This window comes from Phymastichus coffea, unplaced genomic scaffold (assembly GCF_024137745.1).
Source record: "Phymastichus coffea isolate CEN01 unplaced genomic scaffold, Cenicafe_Pcof_1.1 PCOF00021, whole genome shotgun sequence".
NCBI classification, from domain to species: Eukaryota; Metazoa; Arthropoda; class Insecta; order Hymenoptera; family Eulophidae; genus Phymastichus; species Phymastichus coffea.
In genome coordinates, this window is record NW_026706832.1 from 2,119,563 (window position 1) to 2,135,668 (window position 16,106).

The following is a 16,106-nucleotide window of genomic DNA, read 5'->3' on the forward strand; positions in this document are numbered from 1 at the left end:
TCTTTAAATTTATTTTTATTTTTATATAATAAATGATTTATTAATTATAATATGTCACACACACACACACACACACACACACACACACACACACACACACACACAAACAGACACACACACAAAATAAAAATCAAAACGCGTACGCAGAACACGCGCATCGAGAACATATTAAATCAGTAGGGGAGGAGGGGGAAATGCAGATAACGCATGGGCGTCAGAGCACATCAGCACATAGTATAGGAATCAGATTAGTAGGGGGGAGGGGGAAGTGCAGAGAACGCTCGGGCGTAAGAGCACATCAGCATAGTATAGGAGAGGGGAGGGAGTGTCTAGAACGCACTGGTATAACGCAGTAGGAGGGGGGTCGACAATGCACGGGACGCTTAGTAGGGGGGGAGGGGGGAAGTGAGTTGACAGTGCTGAGCTGAAAATGCAAACACATCAACTCAGACACTTTAACTGAGTGAACTGATACCCCTCAGACAAGGAAACCACACCAACCCTCCGCCTCCGATTTTTCTGTAATTGAGATATGTTGTAGTTCGTAAAAAAATAAAAGTCCCGTATTTTTTGTACCGGCAGAAAAAGCTATCTGAGGGATGTAACCCACCACCAAAAAACAGCCCCAAAAGCAGTTCTATAGCAATATCTTTAGTTGTAATGAATATTTTTTTATGAAACAAAAAAACACAAGATACTTATAAAAAAAGTAACAGACACACATCAATTTGGTCCCCGGGGGTTGCAACCCCTACGTTATATAGAGGAAAAACTGTATTTTTCAATGTATTTTTACCTTACAAAATCGAAAAATTTATGTTAAAAAAATTTAAAAAATGATATTCTAGTAGAAAATGATAAAACAAAATTGACGTGTTTCGGGGTTTTCCTATTATCTATTATTTCGAGGGTGAACTATCCCTTAATGTTATTAATATAATATAAGCAGTTGTTAATCGCAGATTATGCTGGTTATTTCATGTTCTGTGACGCTCAAAAAAGCCAATCATATGTATACTTTTGTTCTGCCGAATAAACTATTTAGAGGTTGAAAGCTACCCCCGAAAATTACCCCTCAATACCATTTTATAGCGAAATTTTCGTATTTTATGCACAGTTTTGGACGAAACAAACTCTAAAGTATTCTTCTCTAAAGAAAAGCTATGTTTTCAAATATCTTTTTGAAAAATTTTTTCAGAAGAAATGAAGTTTATAACGGGGTTTTGACCCAGCGCGGGTCACTCGTTATATAAATTACGGGGGGATTAAAACAGCTCGGTGTGGGCCTTGTAATAGGCTGCGCAAAGCCTAGCCCAGCAGCAACAGGAACGTTGTGGTGCAGCGTCTGTTACCTTGGCCCGCGGAGAGCGTCGTGTAGTCCTATGGGCGCTTTGGAACAATCACGAAATTCAGGTGCGAAAGCCGGACGGAACGGGATTGTTTACGATAGGTAAAAGGAAGCGCAAAAGAAGAAAACAGATATACGAGTAACATCGAGTTTACTACGGAGAGTAATACAAAATTAATACGCAGCGTAAGCGAGAGAGAGAGCGGCGAAAAGCTAGCGAGAGAGACACGTATTCGAGAAGGTACTTACATTAAAGTCTCGGCGTTAGCCCTGCGGGCAATATCCTCAGACTCGCACGTGGCTCGCGATGACGCGCAGTGTGCAGCACGGGTGCAGTTAAAAGGCGAGCGGCCTTAGAGGCTCGCACGCGTGGCCGCAGGGACTAGCCCACCAAAGGCACTAGGGGCAATCTCGGCACCGATACCTTACGCCGAGTGGACACTCGCGTATTCGCAGGCAACCGGAATGTCAGTCACAAAAGTTAGTCGCGAAAGGTCGGACAGCAAGAGATCGCAAGCACGTGTATAGCCGCTTGTCACACGTCCACGTGCTTCGAAGTCGCCGGTACAAGAGCGAGTCCTTCTCGTGGGGCTTTGTCCTGCCCCACTCTCCTACTCGCGCGCGTCGCGCCGACCTCCCGAATTCTCTCCCTCTAGTTCGCCCTCTATTAGCGCTCTCTCTGACTTACCTTTGGCTGCCATACATGTGGGATAATTATAAGACAATTATATATATAAGAATAATTATAATTATGTATGGGGAGAGAGAGACATAACGAGGGTCTGGCCGCTCATTATAAGTTCATGAAATTCCGCTTAAAATCTAACACAAAAGTATACAGTATCCATCACCAGGGGCTGTTACCCCTTCATTGGAGAGTGAACAGAGCATTCATTTGTTACCCTGATCCCCTACCACCCTAAACTCAATTTCCTTCAACCTCGAGCTAGTTACCCTGCCACGCTATAACCCGTAACTCCTACATCCCAATTTCATGAACCCTCGAGCTGGTTACCCTGCCACGCTCTAACCTCGAACTCCTAAACCCTAATTTCATCAACCCTCAAGCCGGTTACCCTGCCACGCTGTAACCCCAAACTTTTAACCCCAATTTCCTTAACCCTCGAGCTGGTTACCCTGCCACGTTCTAATCTCGAACTCCTACACCCGAATTTCATCAACTCTCGAGCTGATCATCCTGCCACTCTGTAACCCCAAACTCTGAACCCCAAATTCCTTAACCCTCGCGTTGGTTACCCTGCCACGCTTTAATCCCGAACTTCTACACCCCAATTTCCTCAACCCTCGAGCTGGTTACCCTGCCACGCTCTGACCCCGAACTCCTACATCCGAATTTCAGCAACCCTCGAGCTGGTTACCCTGTCCTTTCCAATTTTCTACACTAAAACCCGGTTCTCTGTTATTCATAATCCCAATTTCGACGTATTTATAATATCTATGAAGAAAGGGATATAGGCTAAATAATTGTAGAAGATAACGTTAAATTTATTTTATTTTTATGTTATATTTACGTTATAATAATTCGTCATTACATCTGATATTGAGATTAGATTTTTTGAATATAAAAAGACGATCCACGCTCATTATCACTGTACATATTGTGAACTATAATGATACTCTATAAATAAATGCTGTAGATATATTAGTGTCTTACACCATGCACATTTTATAATTGCTATTTTCTCACAAATCTCGCAGATAGACTGTTCTGAAATTTCGAAGCAATATTCAACAGGATTGTCGAACGAATCAGGTTTTTTATCCAAGTACCCACTTTTGTAAGAAGCATATTTAAATACGCTTCCGAATCTAGATGAATATAACTAATTATGTGTGATAGACTGTAATTTTATAATATTATTCCTCTCATGTAAACTGATGTCTGATCCGAATAAAATAATGGCATCAGATATTGTTCTTACAAAGTTTTTCCAAAATCGAAAACCGAAAACATCTAGTGGTTGAATTTTGCCTATCGTACCCTTAGGAATTGTCATCAAACGAAAATTTGTATCTGCTGTTGTCACTTCTCTTACAGCTCTTTCACACTGTCCACTCCATGAGTCTAGTAATAAAACTGCTGTTTTCACCCAGTTAGGAAAAAATACATGTTGCAACCATGTTTGAAGTAATTCACTTAACAGCTTTCCTGATGCACTTGCTCGCAAAAATATATTAGGTGCATTGAATAGTTTTTTTGAAACAATGGATACAAACTCTCCGTTTGTTTCTTTTAATACCATAAATAGGGGTGATAGCAATGTACCTTCTACAGATATTGCGTAGTCAATGATAGTGATTGTACTACTGATTCGTCTCTCTTCTTACCTTTTTCGCTCAATGTTCTGCCAGTATGCATTTCTAAATTGAATCCACTTTGATCGGAATTATATATGTTACTTGCACTTTTGGTTGATAATTCTGTTTTAATGAGGTTGATAAAATTTTGACAATCTAACTTTAAACTAGCCTCATTTTCAACAGATACTTTAGTCACATATTTAGTTATTTTACGCGACACAATTTTAAGCTTTTTCTTGAATAGTAATATCTAACTGGGTGAAGCTTTAAACCAAAGCATATCTAACTCATACTTTTTTTGTAAAGCTCATCTTTTAAGATCTCAATCATGCACTGTTAACTTCCGATCTAAAGCATCTTTGAGTTGTTGTAAAATATATTCTGAAAATTTAAACAGATTCTCTCTTTTGGTCCCGCCTGTCAAAATTTGCTGTTTCCATGTTCTCAACTGATGTTCTGACGAAACTTGTTTATATTTACTCTGGACGAAACTTAAAGACAGTTTCTTTTTCTTACCACTTTCCCAGTATTCAACAGCTTTTCTTTTATCCATCGTCGAGTGCCGTAATTGTTACCGTCCAAGTAGGTACCTCAGCATAGTCTACATCATGTATTTCTTCAAATTAATCGGCAATTACTTCTGGATTAATATCAAAATAATCATCCAGGAAACATAAGTTCTCACTTGTCTCACATTCAATACCTGAATTCGTTACAATGCTTTTTCTCAATATATCTTCAACATAATCGCGTAGCTGCTTCTCTGCATCGTTTAATATAGGTATGCTTTCTACAACCACACTTATGTGGAATGTTTTCAGTAATTTTTGAATGACGTTGTGAATTTCAATTGCTATTCTAACACAATTTTGATATTCAAAGTCGTAGATGTAAAGCAAAGTTCTATTACTAATTTACTGAAGTATGCTGATCGAATATGCTCATATATACTGTAAGTGAACAAAACATATTTTGAAGTTGGCACCACACAAAACGGTATCAAATCAGGTTCCTTCACTGTTATATCTTGGCTTATCACATACGTCAACGATTGCGATTTCTATCAAGGAAAAACACAGTTGTAGTTCCAATCTTGCTATTTGAACCATCTGAACCGCATTGGTTGATTGTGGTTTCCACGTCATGCCACAGTTTGATTTTGTTTTGTCATGCACATACTCGAGTGTGTTTAAGGAGGAAAATAAGAGTAACATTATCTCATGTCAGTATTTTTACATTGGCTAAAACTGCCTCGCGAAATAGGAACATATACCTATTAGTATAGTAAAATCAATTTGTCTAATAAATATTTTCATAATAACATAATAATCGAATTTCCTCAGGGATAGTAGTAATATTTGTTGAACATAATGATTTAAAAATGAAATTCCCCGTAGCTATTTCGAACTTCAAAAATTTGCATGATTTCGTAGTTGCATTTGCTATTACGTACTATAACGAGTGAGATTGCCAACCCGTTATATCTCTCTCTCCCTAGTAATGATATGTAAATATAACATATTTCTCCGAACTTATCCTATATATTTATGAATTTATTATGTTTATATTCATTTATTATTAATATCTGTATATGTAATTACCCTTCGGTTCGAATATAAGGTAAGAGAGAGAGAGAGATGCGAGTACGCAGGGATACTTCCGTGCGCGACCGCGAGGCGCGGAGAGAGAGAGAGAGACATAGTCGCGCCTTAGCGAGTGACCGCGGGCACTAATCGACTAGACACAGAGTAGAAAGAAATCGAGAGCCGAGCAGGCAACGCGCTAGAGAGTTGCTATCGTGCGGATTTGTCAGCGGGCAGGTAGATTCCATTGTCTCAACGACTTTCCCTGCTCACATCTTCGTTGTGACCTGGTGCTTCCCTCTTCTTCGATCTTGGAACTTGGGCCTTTATCCAGAGAAGAATTGCGACGTCGCCTGGCCCAGTAGAGGATCTACGCTCGCGTATTGTAGCTGGTAGAGCAGGATTTCGTCAGGAGGAAACGAGCCGCGGAGTGCACGTGGTGCCCGATAATTTGTGCGTGTGCGTTGACGCAAACTGTGCGACTCGTTTGCATATCTAGAGGACGAGCACCGTCATTGTAAGTACCGGCTAGTTGGTTTACTCTCTCTCTATCCGTTCTCTCAGCGTACTCTCTCCCTCCTTCCGACCACTTTTGTTAACTTCTACTGATTAAAAATACTGTTTACCGTGAGTCTCTTTTATTTAATCGTATCCCGACGCCTTATTCAAACGCTCCGCCCTTTCGCGCCTACACCCGCTTTCGAATCTTCGGCTTTTGCGTTCTTCAGCCAACACTACGAATCTGCGCGGATCCGGCTGTCCTGTCACCGGCGTGACGAACACCGGACCTGAGAAGACGGACAGTCCAGGAGGCTCCAGACTTCGCTCGGACATTCCTCATTTAACATTAGTTATTTCCTTTTTTATATTTACGGGGCTAACCGGGCTAAATCCCTGTTATAGTACCTATACATAAATATAAGTAATTAATTAAACGTTATCTTCTACAAAAAATGTGCATATATCCGTTTATTTGAAGATACTATAAATATTTCGAAATTGGGATTATGAATTACAGAGAGCTGGGTTCCGGATTTTTGAAAATTGGAATGCAGGAGTTAAGGATTACCGCGAGTGAGGGTAACCAGCTCGAGGGTTGAAGCACTTGGGGTGTAGGAGTTACGGGTTACAGCCTGGCAGGATCGCCGTTTCGAGGATTGATGAAATTCGGGTGGTAGAGATTGGGGTGAAAGCGTGGCAGGGGAACCAGCTCCTGGGTTAACCCTTTGAAGCATACATTTTTCTCTCCAGGATATTTAGATGAAAATTTATATATAGGGGTTTTTGAGGTCGCTGATCATGAATCTGACATTAGATTGTTCGAATTTTGCATCTAAGATGGCGGATTCAGAATGGCGGACGTAGATTTTTTTCTATATTCGTTTGAAAACTTTAAAATTCATAACTAATGAGTTTTAGGGGTCACTGATAACGAATCTGATATCAGGTTTCCTAAATGATGTATCCAAAATGGCGAATTCAAAATGGCGGACAGGCATTTATTTTCTATATTGGCCTGAATACTTCAAAATTCAATGTAAAGGCTTTTAGGGCTCGCTGATAACGAATCTGATAATATAATTTAGTATTCTGTTTCAAATATTCTAGTATTTTGTTTTCTGATTAGGTGAATGAATCTCTCAAAAAAAAAAAAATATATATATATATATGGCCCTCAGACCCATGGAGAGTACATTCAATACAAAGTGTTTGGTGCTCATACAAATCGCCAAAAGGCCCTCAACCCCCGACCTACGAAAAATAAATAAAGATCGGCTCTTTGCTTCTGGAGTCATCCATATATTTGTTGACACTCATTGACTAAAAGACCGGAGTGGATTCAGTATATTAGTTGAAGAGCAAATAGACGTTTTGTATATTTGTGTTCATAATATTCTTGTTTTGCGGGCATTTTTTCCCGCCAATTAGGAATCAATTTTTACGTAGTACTCTTCAATTTTCATATTTTTTATATCAACAAATTTAGAAGAGATTTATTTTGTAACTATGGGGAGAAGAAGGCGAATTGTGAATAAAATTCCTAGTGATTCAGAGTCTGTTGATGGGTTGTGCGATTCTAATGATGAAGATGAGGTATTGGATCGCAGAGTAGATCATGTAGCCCCTTCAATCAACAATCTTCTCGAAGATGAGGCACACGAAGAAGAAATTGACAACGAAACAACCACTACAGATTTAAATAAAAGTGAAATTTGGAGATCGACGAGTATTCCAAAGACTGATTTACCTTTCAGTAGAAGTCACGGACCCATCATCCCTGACTCCGCGTCTTCTCCAAAGGATATATTTCTTTGTTTGTTCCCTGAGTCTCTATTAGATGTTATTGTAGAGCAAACAAATTTGTTTATTTCTCAAAAGAAGTCAAAAGGAGATCTTATCACCAAAGATGAGTTGAAAATTTTCATAGCGATCAATATCCATATGGGTTACAAGAAGTTACCTTCGTATCGGGATTATTGGTCTAATAGCCCTCAATTCCATGATTCATATATTTCTTCATTGATGACTGTGAATCGCTTTGGATTTTTTTTGTCTCATTTGCATATCAATGATAATTCAAAAGAACCAGCAAAAGGAGATCCAGAATACGATAAATTGTATAAACTAAGACCTCTTCTCGACACTCTTTCTGAAACATTCAGAGAATGCTGGAAACCAAGCCATCACCAAGCTATTGATGAATCAATGATGAAGTTCAAGGAGAGGAGTAGCATGAAACAATATATGCCAGCCAAGCCAACTAAACGTGGTTACAAAGTTTGGACCCGAGCAGATGAATCGGGATTTGTTTGTCAATTTCAGATCTACACAGGCAAAACAGATAGTCCTGAAAAACAATTAGGAGCACGTGTGGTTCGTGATCTTACACGTGACCTTGTTGGTCATAATCACCAGGTGTATTTTGATAATTTTTTCACAGGAGTAGAGCTTCTAATATCTCTAAAACAGGATAATATCCTTGCATGTGGCACAGTACGATCTAATCGCGCGAATCTCCCCAAAAGTGATAAGTCTGATAAAAAAATGGTTATTGGAGAGTACGAATACAAGACCTCGACATCAGGACTCACATGGATAAAGTGGATGGATAAAAAACCAGTATACTTTTTATCCAATTTTCACGACCCTACCGAAGTAACTGTTGTGAATCGGAGGCAAAAAGATGGTACTCTAACTCCTGTCAACAGTCCTGTCTTGTGTTCAGACTATAACACACACATGGGATATGTCGACTATGCGGATCGTGCAATATCTACTTACCAGATTGATCGTAAGTCCAAAAAATGGTGGTTTAGAATTTTTTGGCACTTCATCGATCTCTGCATATGTAACGGATTCATTTTGTACAAGGAAAAACAAATCAAACCACTTTTGTCATTGAAAAAATTCCGAATGAGATTGGTAGAACAATTGGTGGTACATAAGATCCCAACTCCAAAAGGTAGGAAAAGAACGGCACCAAATACTCCATGCCATGCAAAAATCAAAGTACCTGATGAAAAGAGACTTTCTAATGCTGCTCACATGCCACAAGTCTCAGATACATAAAAAAGATGTAACCACTGTTCTACAAGAGATAAGCCACAGAAGACGAGATGGATTTGTAGTACTTGTAATGTTCCTCTGTGTCTTTTACCGGAAAGAAATTGTTTTCAAAAACATTACATATAGACAGTAATGAGTTTTGTTGCTCTGGTTGTATGAAGAACATGTTTTTATGTCTAATTTCAAAGAATACTCAGTAACAATATTACAGTACAAATTTATTGATAATGCAAAGGGGATCCTCCTACAGGAAGAATGGAGGAAAAGAGGAAATAAAAACCCTGAAAATGAAACATAAAAAATGCAGAAAATAATATATAAAAAATAAGAAATAATATAAAATATAAAAAATAAAAAAAATATATAAAATATAAAAAATACAAAAAAATATAAAATATGAAAAATACAAAAAAAAACGTAAATGGAGCTTGAACTCATCACGTCCTCGTTGTAAGCTCCGGGTAATGCCGAGAATGAGTGAAAGAAGTATCCACTATTCTGAGATATTATACTTTCAAGTCATGCAAATAAGCATGTGCATCAATCATATCCTTTGGCCATCTTGGCTGCAGAATTTCAGAAAACTAGTATGATATTGATTATCACAGAGATTGAGGCACTTTAGATATGAGTTTGAGAATATTCAAGCCAATAAAAAAATATACATATCCGCCATTTTGAAAGCATTATTTCGGAAACCTGATATCAGAAACGTTATCTGCGACCCCTAAAACCCTTTAGATATGAATTTTAGAGTATTGGTATCAATATAGGCAATCTTCTTGCCCGCCATTTTAGATCCGCCATTTTGGATACACAATTTTTGAAATCTGATGTCAAATTATTATTCAGCGACCCCAAAAACCTTTGTATAACAAATTTGAAAGGGATACTCTCATTATTCGCGTCAATAATGAATTTCTCCCCAAAAATTCAATTTTTTTCTTCTTTATTCATTTAAAAATATTAAAAAATAACCCAATATATTGATTTCAACTGCAAAATTATGTTTTTGAACTATTAATGAACTGAAAGAATGCAAAAGACCCTGTTGAAATCCATAATGTTGTTCTAAAATGACAAAAGAAGCAATAAATCAATGTGTCCATCAGGATGGACACTGTGCTTCAAAGGGTTAAAGAAATTAGGGTTAAGAGTTTGGGGTTACAGAGTAGCCGGGTAACCAGCTCGAGGGTTGATGAAATTGGAATGCAAGATTTACGGGTTACACCGTAGCAGGGTAACCAGCCCAAAGTCTCATGAAATTCGGGTGTAGGAGTTCGAGGTTAGAGAGTGACAGGGTAACCAGCTCAAGGGTTGATGAATTTGGGGCGTAGGAGTTGGGGGTTAGAACGTGGCAGGGTAACCAGCTCGACGGTTGATGCAATTGGGGTGTAGGAGTGACAGGTTACAGTGTGGAAGGGTAACCAGTTCGAGGATAGATGAAATTCGTGTACAGCAGTTCGGGGTTTGAGCTTGGAAGAGTAACCCGCTCGAAGGATGATGAAATTGGAGTGCAAGATTTACGGGTTATAGCGTGGCAGGGTAACCAGACAGAGGTTTGAGGAAATTGGCGTTAAGAGTTAAGGGTTAGAGTGTGACAGGGTAACCAGCTCTAGGGTTGATGCAATTGGGGTAGAGGAGTTACGGGATACAGCGTGGTAGGGTAACCATTTCGAGAATTGATGAAATTCGGGCGTAGGAGTTACGGCTTACAGCGTAGCAGGGTAATCAGCTCGAGGGTTGCTGAAGTTCGGGTGTAGGAGTTACAGGTTACAGCGTGAGAGGGTAATCAGCTCGAGAATGGATGGAATTCGGGTGTAGGAGATCTGGGTTAGAGCGTGACATGGTAACTCGCTTGAGGGTGAAGGAAATTGGGGTTGAGCGTTTGGGGTTAGAGCGTGACAGAGTAATCAGCTCGAGGGTTGCTGAAGTTCGGTTCTAGGAGTTACAGGTTAAAGCGTGGCAGGGTCACCAGCTCGAGGGTTGCTGAAGTTCGGGTGTATGAGATACAGGTTACAGCGTGGGAGGCTAATCAGCTCGAGAATGGATGAAATTCGGGTGTAGGAGTTCAGGGTTAGAGCGTGACATGGTAACCTACTTGAGGGTTAAGGAAATTGGGGTTAAGAGTTTGGGGTTAGAGCGTGACAGGGTAACCAGCTTGATAATTCATGAAATTCGTGTGTAGGAGTTCGGGCTTAAAGCGTGGCAGGGTAACCAGCTCGTGGGTTGATATAATTAGGGCGTAGGAGATTGGAGTTCAAGCGTGGCAGGGTATCCGGTTTGACGATTGATGAAATTCGGGTTGTAGGAGATCGGGGTAAAAGCGTGGCAGCGTTACCAGCTCGATGGTTAAGGAAATTGGGGCTAAGAGTTTGGGGTTAGAGCATGACAGGGTCGCCAGCTCGATGGTTGTTGCAATTGGGGTGTAGGAGTTACGGGTTACAGCGTGGAAGGGTAACCATTTCGAGGATTAATGAAATTCGGGTGGAGGAGATCGAGGTTAAAGAGTGGCAGGGTAACCAGATCGAGGGTTGATGAAATGTGTGTGTAGGAGTTACAGGTTACAGCCTGGCAGTGTAATCAACTCGAAAATTGCTGTAATTCGGGTGTAGAAGTTCGGGGTTAGAGAGTGATAGTTAAACCAGCTCGAGGGTTGATGAATTTGGGGCGTAGGACTTACGGGTTACAGCTTACTAGGGTCACCAGCTCGAGGGTTGCTGGAGTTCCGGTGTAGAAGTCACCGGTTACAGCGTGGCAGAGAAACCAGCTCGAGAATTGATGAAATTCGGGTGTAGGAGTTCGGGGTTATATCGTAACAGGTTAACCAGCTCGAGGGTTGATGAAATTAGAGCGTAGGAGTTACAGCTTACAGCGTCGCAGGGTAACCAATTCGAGTATTGATGAAATTCGGGTGTAGGAGATTGGGGTTAAAGCGTGGCAGTGTAACCAGCTTGAGAATTGATGAAGTTCGGGTGTAGGAGTTCGGACTTAAAGCGTGGCATGGTAACCAATTCGAGGATTGATGAAATTAGGGCGTAGGAGATTGGGGTTAGAGTGTGGAAGGGTAACCCACTCGAGAATTGCTGAAATTCGAGAGTAGGAGTTCGGGGTAAGCACATTGCAGGATTACCAGCTCGAGAGTTAAGTAAATTGGGGTTAAAAGTTTAGGGTTTCAGCGTAGCAGGCTAACCAACTCGAGAATTGATGATCTTCGAGTGTAGGAGTTACGGCTTACAGAGTAGCAGGCTAACAAGTTCGAGGTTTGATGAAATTCGGCTGTAGGAGATTGGGGTTAAAGCGTGGCAGTATAACCAGCTCGAGGGTTGCTGAAGTTCTGGCGTAGGAGTTACCGGTTACAGCGTAGGAGGGTAACCAGCTCGAGAATTGATGAAATTCGGGTGTAGGAGTTACATGTTACAGCCTGGCAGGGTAACCAGTTCGAGGTTTGATGACATTTGGGTGTATGAGATTGGGGTTAAAGAGTGGCAGTATAACCAGCTCGAGGGTTGCTGAGGTTCTGGAGTAGGAGATACCGGTTACAGCGTAGCAGGGTAAACAGCTCGAGAATAGATGAAATTCGGGTGTAGGGGTTACATGTTACAGCACGGCAGGGTAACCAGCTCGAGAATTGATGAAATTCGTGTGTAGGAGATTGGGTTTAGAGCGTGATAGGGTAACCAGCTCGCGGGTTGATGAAATTAAGGCGTAGGTATTACAGATAACAGCGTGGCAGGGTTACCAGCTCGAGAGTTAAGAAAATTGGGGTTAAAAGTTTAGGGTTTCAGCGTGGCAGGCTAGCCAGCTCGAGAGTTGCTGTAGTTCGGGTATAGGATTTACAGGTTACAGAGTGGCAGGGTAACCAGCTCGAGAATTGATGAAATTCGGGTGTAGGAGATTGGGGTTAAAGCGTGGCATTGTAACTAGCCCGAGGGTTGCTGAAGTTCGGGAGTAAGAGATACAGGTTACAGCGTGGCAGTGTAACCAGTTCGAGGATTAATGAAATTCGGGTGTAGGAGATCGGGGTTAAAGCGTGGCAGGGTTACCAGCTCGAGGGTTGATGCAATTGGGGTGTAGGAGTAACGGATTTTAACGTGACAGGGTAACTTGTGCGAGGTTTAATAAAATTGGTTTCGGGGTTGTAGGAGATCAGGGTAACAAATGAATGTTCTGTTCACTCACCAATGAAGTGGTACTGTAGGGTTCCCTGGTGACGGATACTGTATACTTTTGTGTTAGATTTTAAACGCACTTTCATAAACTTCATTTCTTCGGAAATAATTTGCAAGAAAATATTTGAAAACATAACTTTTCCTTCAGGCGACTTAGGGGGTTGCATCCTTTGTAGACGAAATCCATATATTTAGCTGAAATTTTCTAAAAGAATTTTTTAGAGTTTCTTTCGTTGAAAACTATGCATAAAATACGAAAATTTCGCTATAAAACTGTGTTGAGGGTTAACTTTTGGGCGTAGCTTTCACCCTCTAAATAGTTTATTTACCAGAACAAAAGTATACATGTGTTTGGCTTTTTTGAGCTTCATAGAACTTGAAATAACCAGCATAATCTGCGATTAACAACTGCTTATTTTCTATTAAAAACAGTATAGGGGTAGTTCACCCTTGAAATAATAGATAATAGGAAAACCCCGAAACACGTCAATTTTGTTTTATCATTTTCTACTAGAATATCATTTTTTGAATGTTTTAACATAATTTTTTGATTTTGTAAGGTAAAAATACACTTAAAAATACAGTTTTTCCTCTATACAACATACAGGTTGGTATCCCTGGGGACCAAATTGATGTGTGTCTCTTACTTTTGTTATAAGTATCTCGTGTTTTTTTGGTTCATAAAAGAATATTCATTACAACTAAAGTTATTGCTCTAGAACTGCTTTTGGGGCTGTTTTTGGGGGTGGGTTTCATCCCTTAGATAGCTTTTTCTGCCGATAAGAAAAAATACGGGTCTTTTATTTTTTTACGAACTATAACATATCTCAATTGCAGAAAAATCGAAGGCTGCTGGTTGGGGTGGTTTCCTTGTGAGTTAAAGTCTCTCTAGTTTACCTACTGCCATTTTGCATATGAACTCTCGCAATGTTCCATGTATTTCGCTTTAACTAATAGAATTTTATCAGTTTCGATACAGACAATTGTTTATTAAACTGACAAGTAATACTACCCAAGTGTTAAACATCGATCATCCTGTAACATTCAGATTACTTTTATCACATGTACGAGTATACAAGATACTTTAAACAATTTTCAGCGTCCCGTTTTACCTTGGATTCATAAAATAGTGATTTATTGTCTTAACCCATTAACGCTCAAAACCATCGATCTTACGCCATGTTATCGACCACGAAATTCATGCATAGATCGAAGATACAGTATCTTATGTCTTTGGGCGTTCTAAATATGAATCCGGGCTCAAAAATCAAAACTATGTAAGACAAAATTAAATATGTCGGTTTCTTTATGAAAAAATCTCCCAAAAACCTGTTTTTCTTATTATTGTTCTTTAAAACTATATAATTGAGCAAAAAGTTTCAAAGGCAAAGATAGTTTACCATGATTTGGTAGTTCATCGTATTCTAGACGAAAAAAAAAACTTATTTATATTTAAATATATTTTTATAAATTATTTACATATATTTTATTTAAATATATTTTTATCTTTATTATTTTAAATCCATTTTTTAAAATATATATTCATATTTTTCTGAAATCCGGTAATAAAAATTATATAGTGTAAAGGTGAACTTATTCGGGAAAATTCTTGTTACAATACTGAATATATCACTTTATTATCAATTTAAAAAGCTTTACCATAACCTAACATACATTTACATTGTTTTCGCTTCGAGACTAATGATGTTTTTAGATTGGCAATCGAAACAAATATTATTCAATCTATTACAGATATTCGATAGTAGCCGCGATGCGGTAGGTTTATTTATTCACAAATAATGAACATTTGTGCAATTTACTCCGCTGGTTAAAACGCCTTTCCCATTATTTAATGTAAAAATTAATATTAATTAATATTGAGTAATAATTTATGTTTGTTCAACAGAATTTATAATTATTTTCATTATGTTAGTTCAATAAATTGAGTGTAAACTCTTATTTGTATTAATTTTTAACCTTGGGTCGGAACAAAAATAATTTTGAAAACTTTAAAGAAGTTTACAGTATTTGAAGTTTCTTGTATGTATATGATCTGTAGTTTTCTTTGTATTATTTATATTGTCGGTTTGTAGAAAGGTAAGTTGTCATTAATTAATTTTTTCCGTACCAGGATATCGTTCTTTAGAAATAATAAGAATTAACCCAAAAAATATTTTACGTATCAAAGATATCAATTGTATCAAAGATTTGATGGTCCTGAATATAATATAGTGCAACGATAGTCAATTCGATCAATCGATACATTCACGATTCGGTAGCACTGGTGACGCTAGAGGGAACGTCTAAGAGAGAGAGAGAGAGAAGGGGTGCGCGAGAGTTCCATTTTCAGTATAGCCTCAGCTGTTGATTAGAATACTGCCAAAATATTCTATTGTCTTTTCGCCGTTTACTATTATTAGAATTTAATTATTTATTATTAGAACATAATTTAATTATTAGAATATAATTTAATATTATTAGAATACTGCCAAAATATTCTATTGTCTTCTATTGAATATTCTATTGAAATCATAAAATTTAGTAATCAAAATACTTATAATACCGATCAGTCTGGTTTTAGTTTAAAATATCATACAGGACGAACTTTAATATTTAAAGAAACTATGAAAGTGAATGCTTGGCACAATCTATCAATTCTTTAACACACACTTATACCATCCAGCCTACTATCTCTGCTAATAGAGAATTAAAGACTCTATTATTAATTATTTTGTAAGAAACAAATGGTCGTTTTGGACCAACAGTAGAAAAAAATGTACAAAGCTGATAATATACATGTACGAGGGTCGTTTGAAAAGTCGGTGCAAAGTCAGAGAGATGCCGCTACTAGTGCGTATCAAGGTTATTTTCAGTTAGTGGCATATCTTGGAAGAGCATACACCAAGTTTCAGCCAGATCGGCCAATTACTTTGCGTTTTACATTCGTTTCAATCAAAGAAATCGAGTGGTTGTATAAAAATGGACGAAAAAGAATTTCGTGTATTGATTAAACATTACTTTTTCAAAGACAAAACGCCTCAGGAGATTAAACAGAAGCTTGGTTAACATTATGGTGATTGTGAACCTTCGATTAGAATGGTTTATAAGTAGTTT

The 16,106-nt window shown here is 38.6% G+C and overlaps 1 protein-coding gene across 1 annotated transcript; it reads left to right on the forward strand.

Annotated features, from left to right (window-relative positions):
- Positions 1-7,260: 7,260 nt before the first annotated feature.
- LOC131675435 (piggyBac transposable element-derived protein 4-like) lies at positions 7,261-8,823 on the forward strand. The gene has a single exon (XM_058954413.1). The coding sequence runs from the start codon at positions 7,261-7,263 to the stop codon at positions 8,821-8,823; it is 1,563 nt and encodes a 520-aa protein (XP_058810396.1).
- The last annotated feature ends 7,283 nt before the right edge of the window (positions 8,824-16,106 follow it).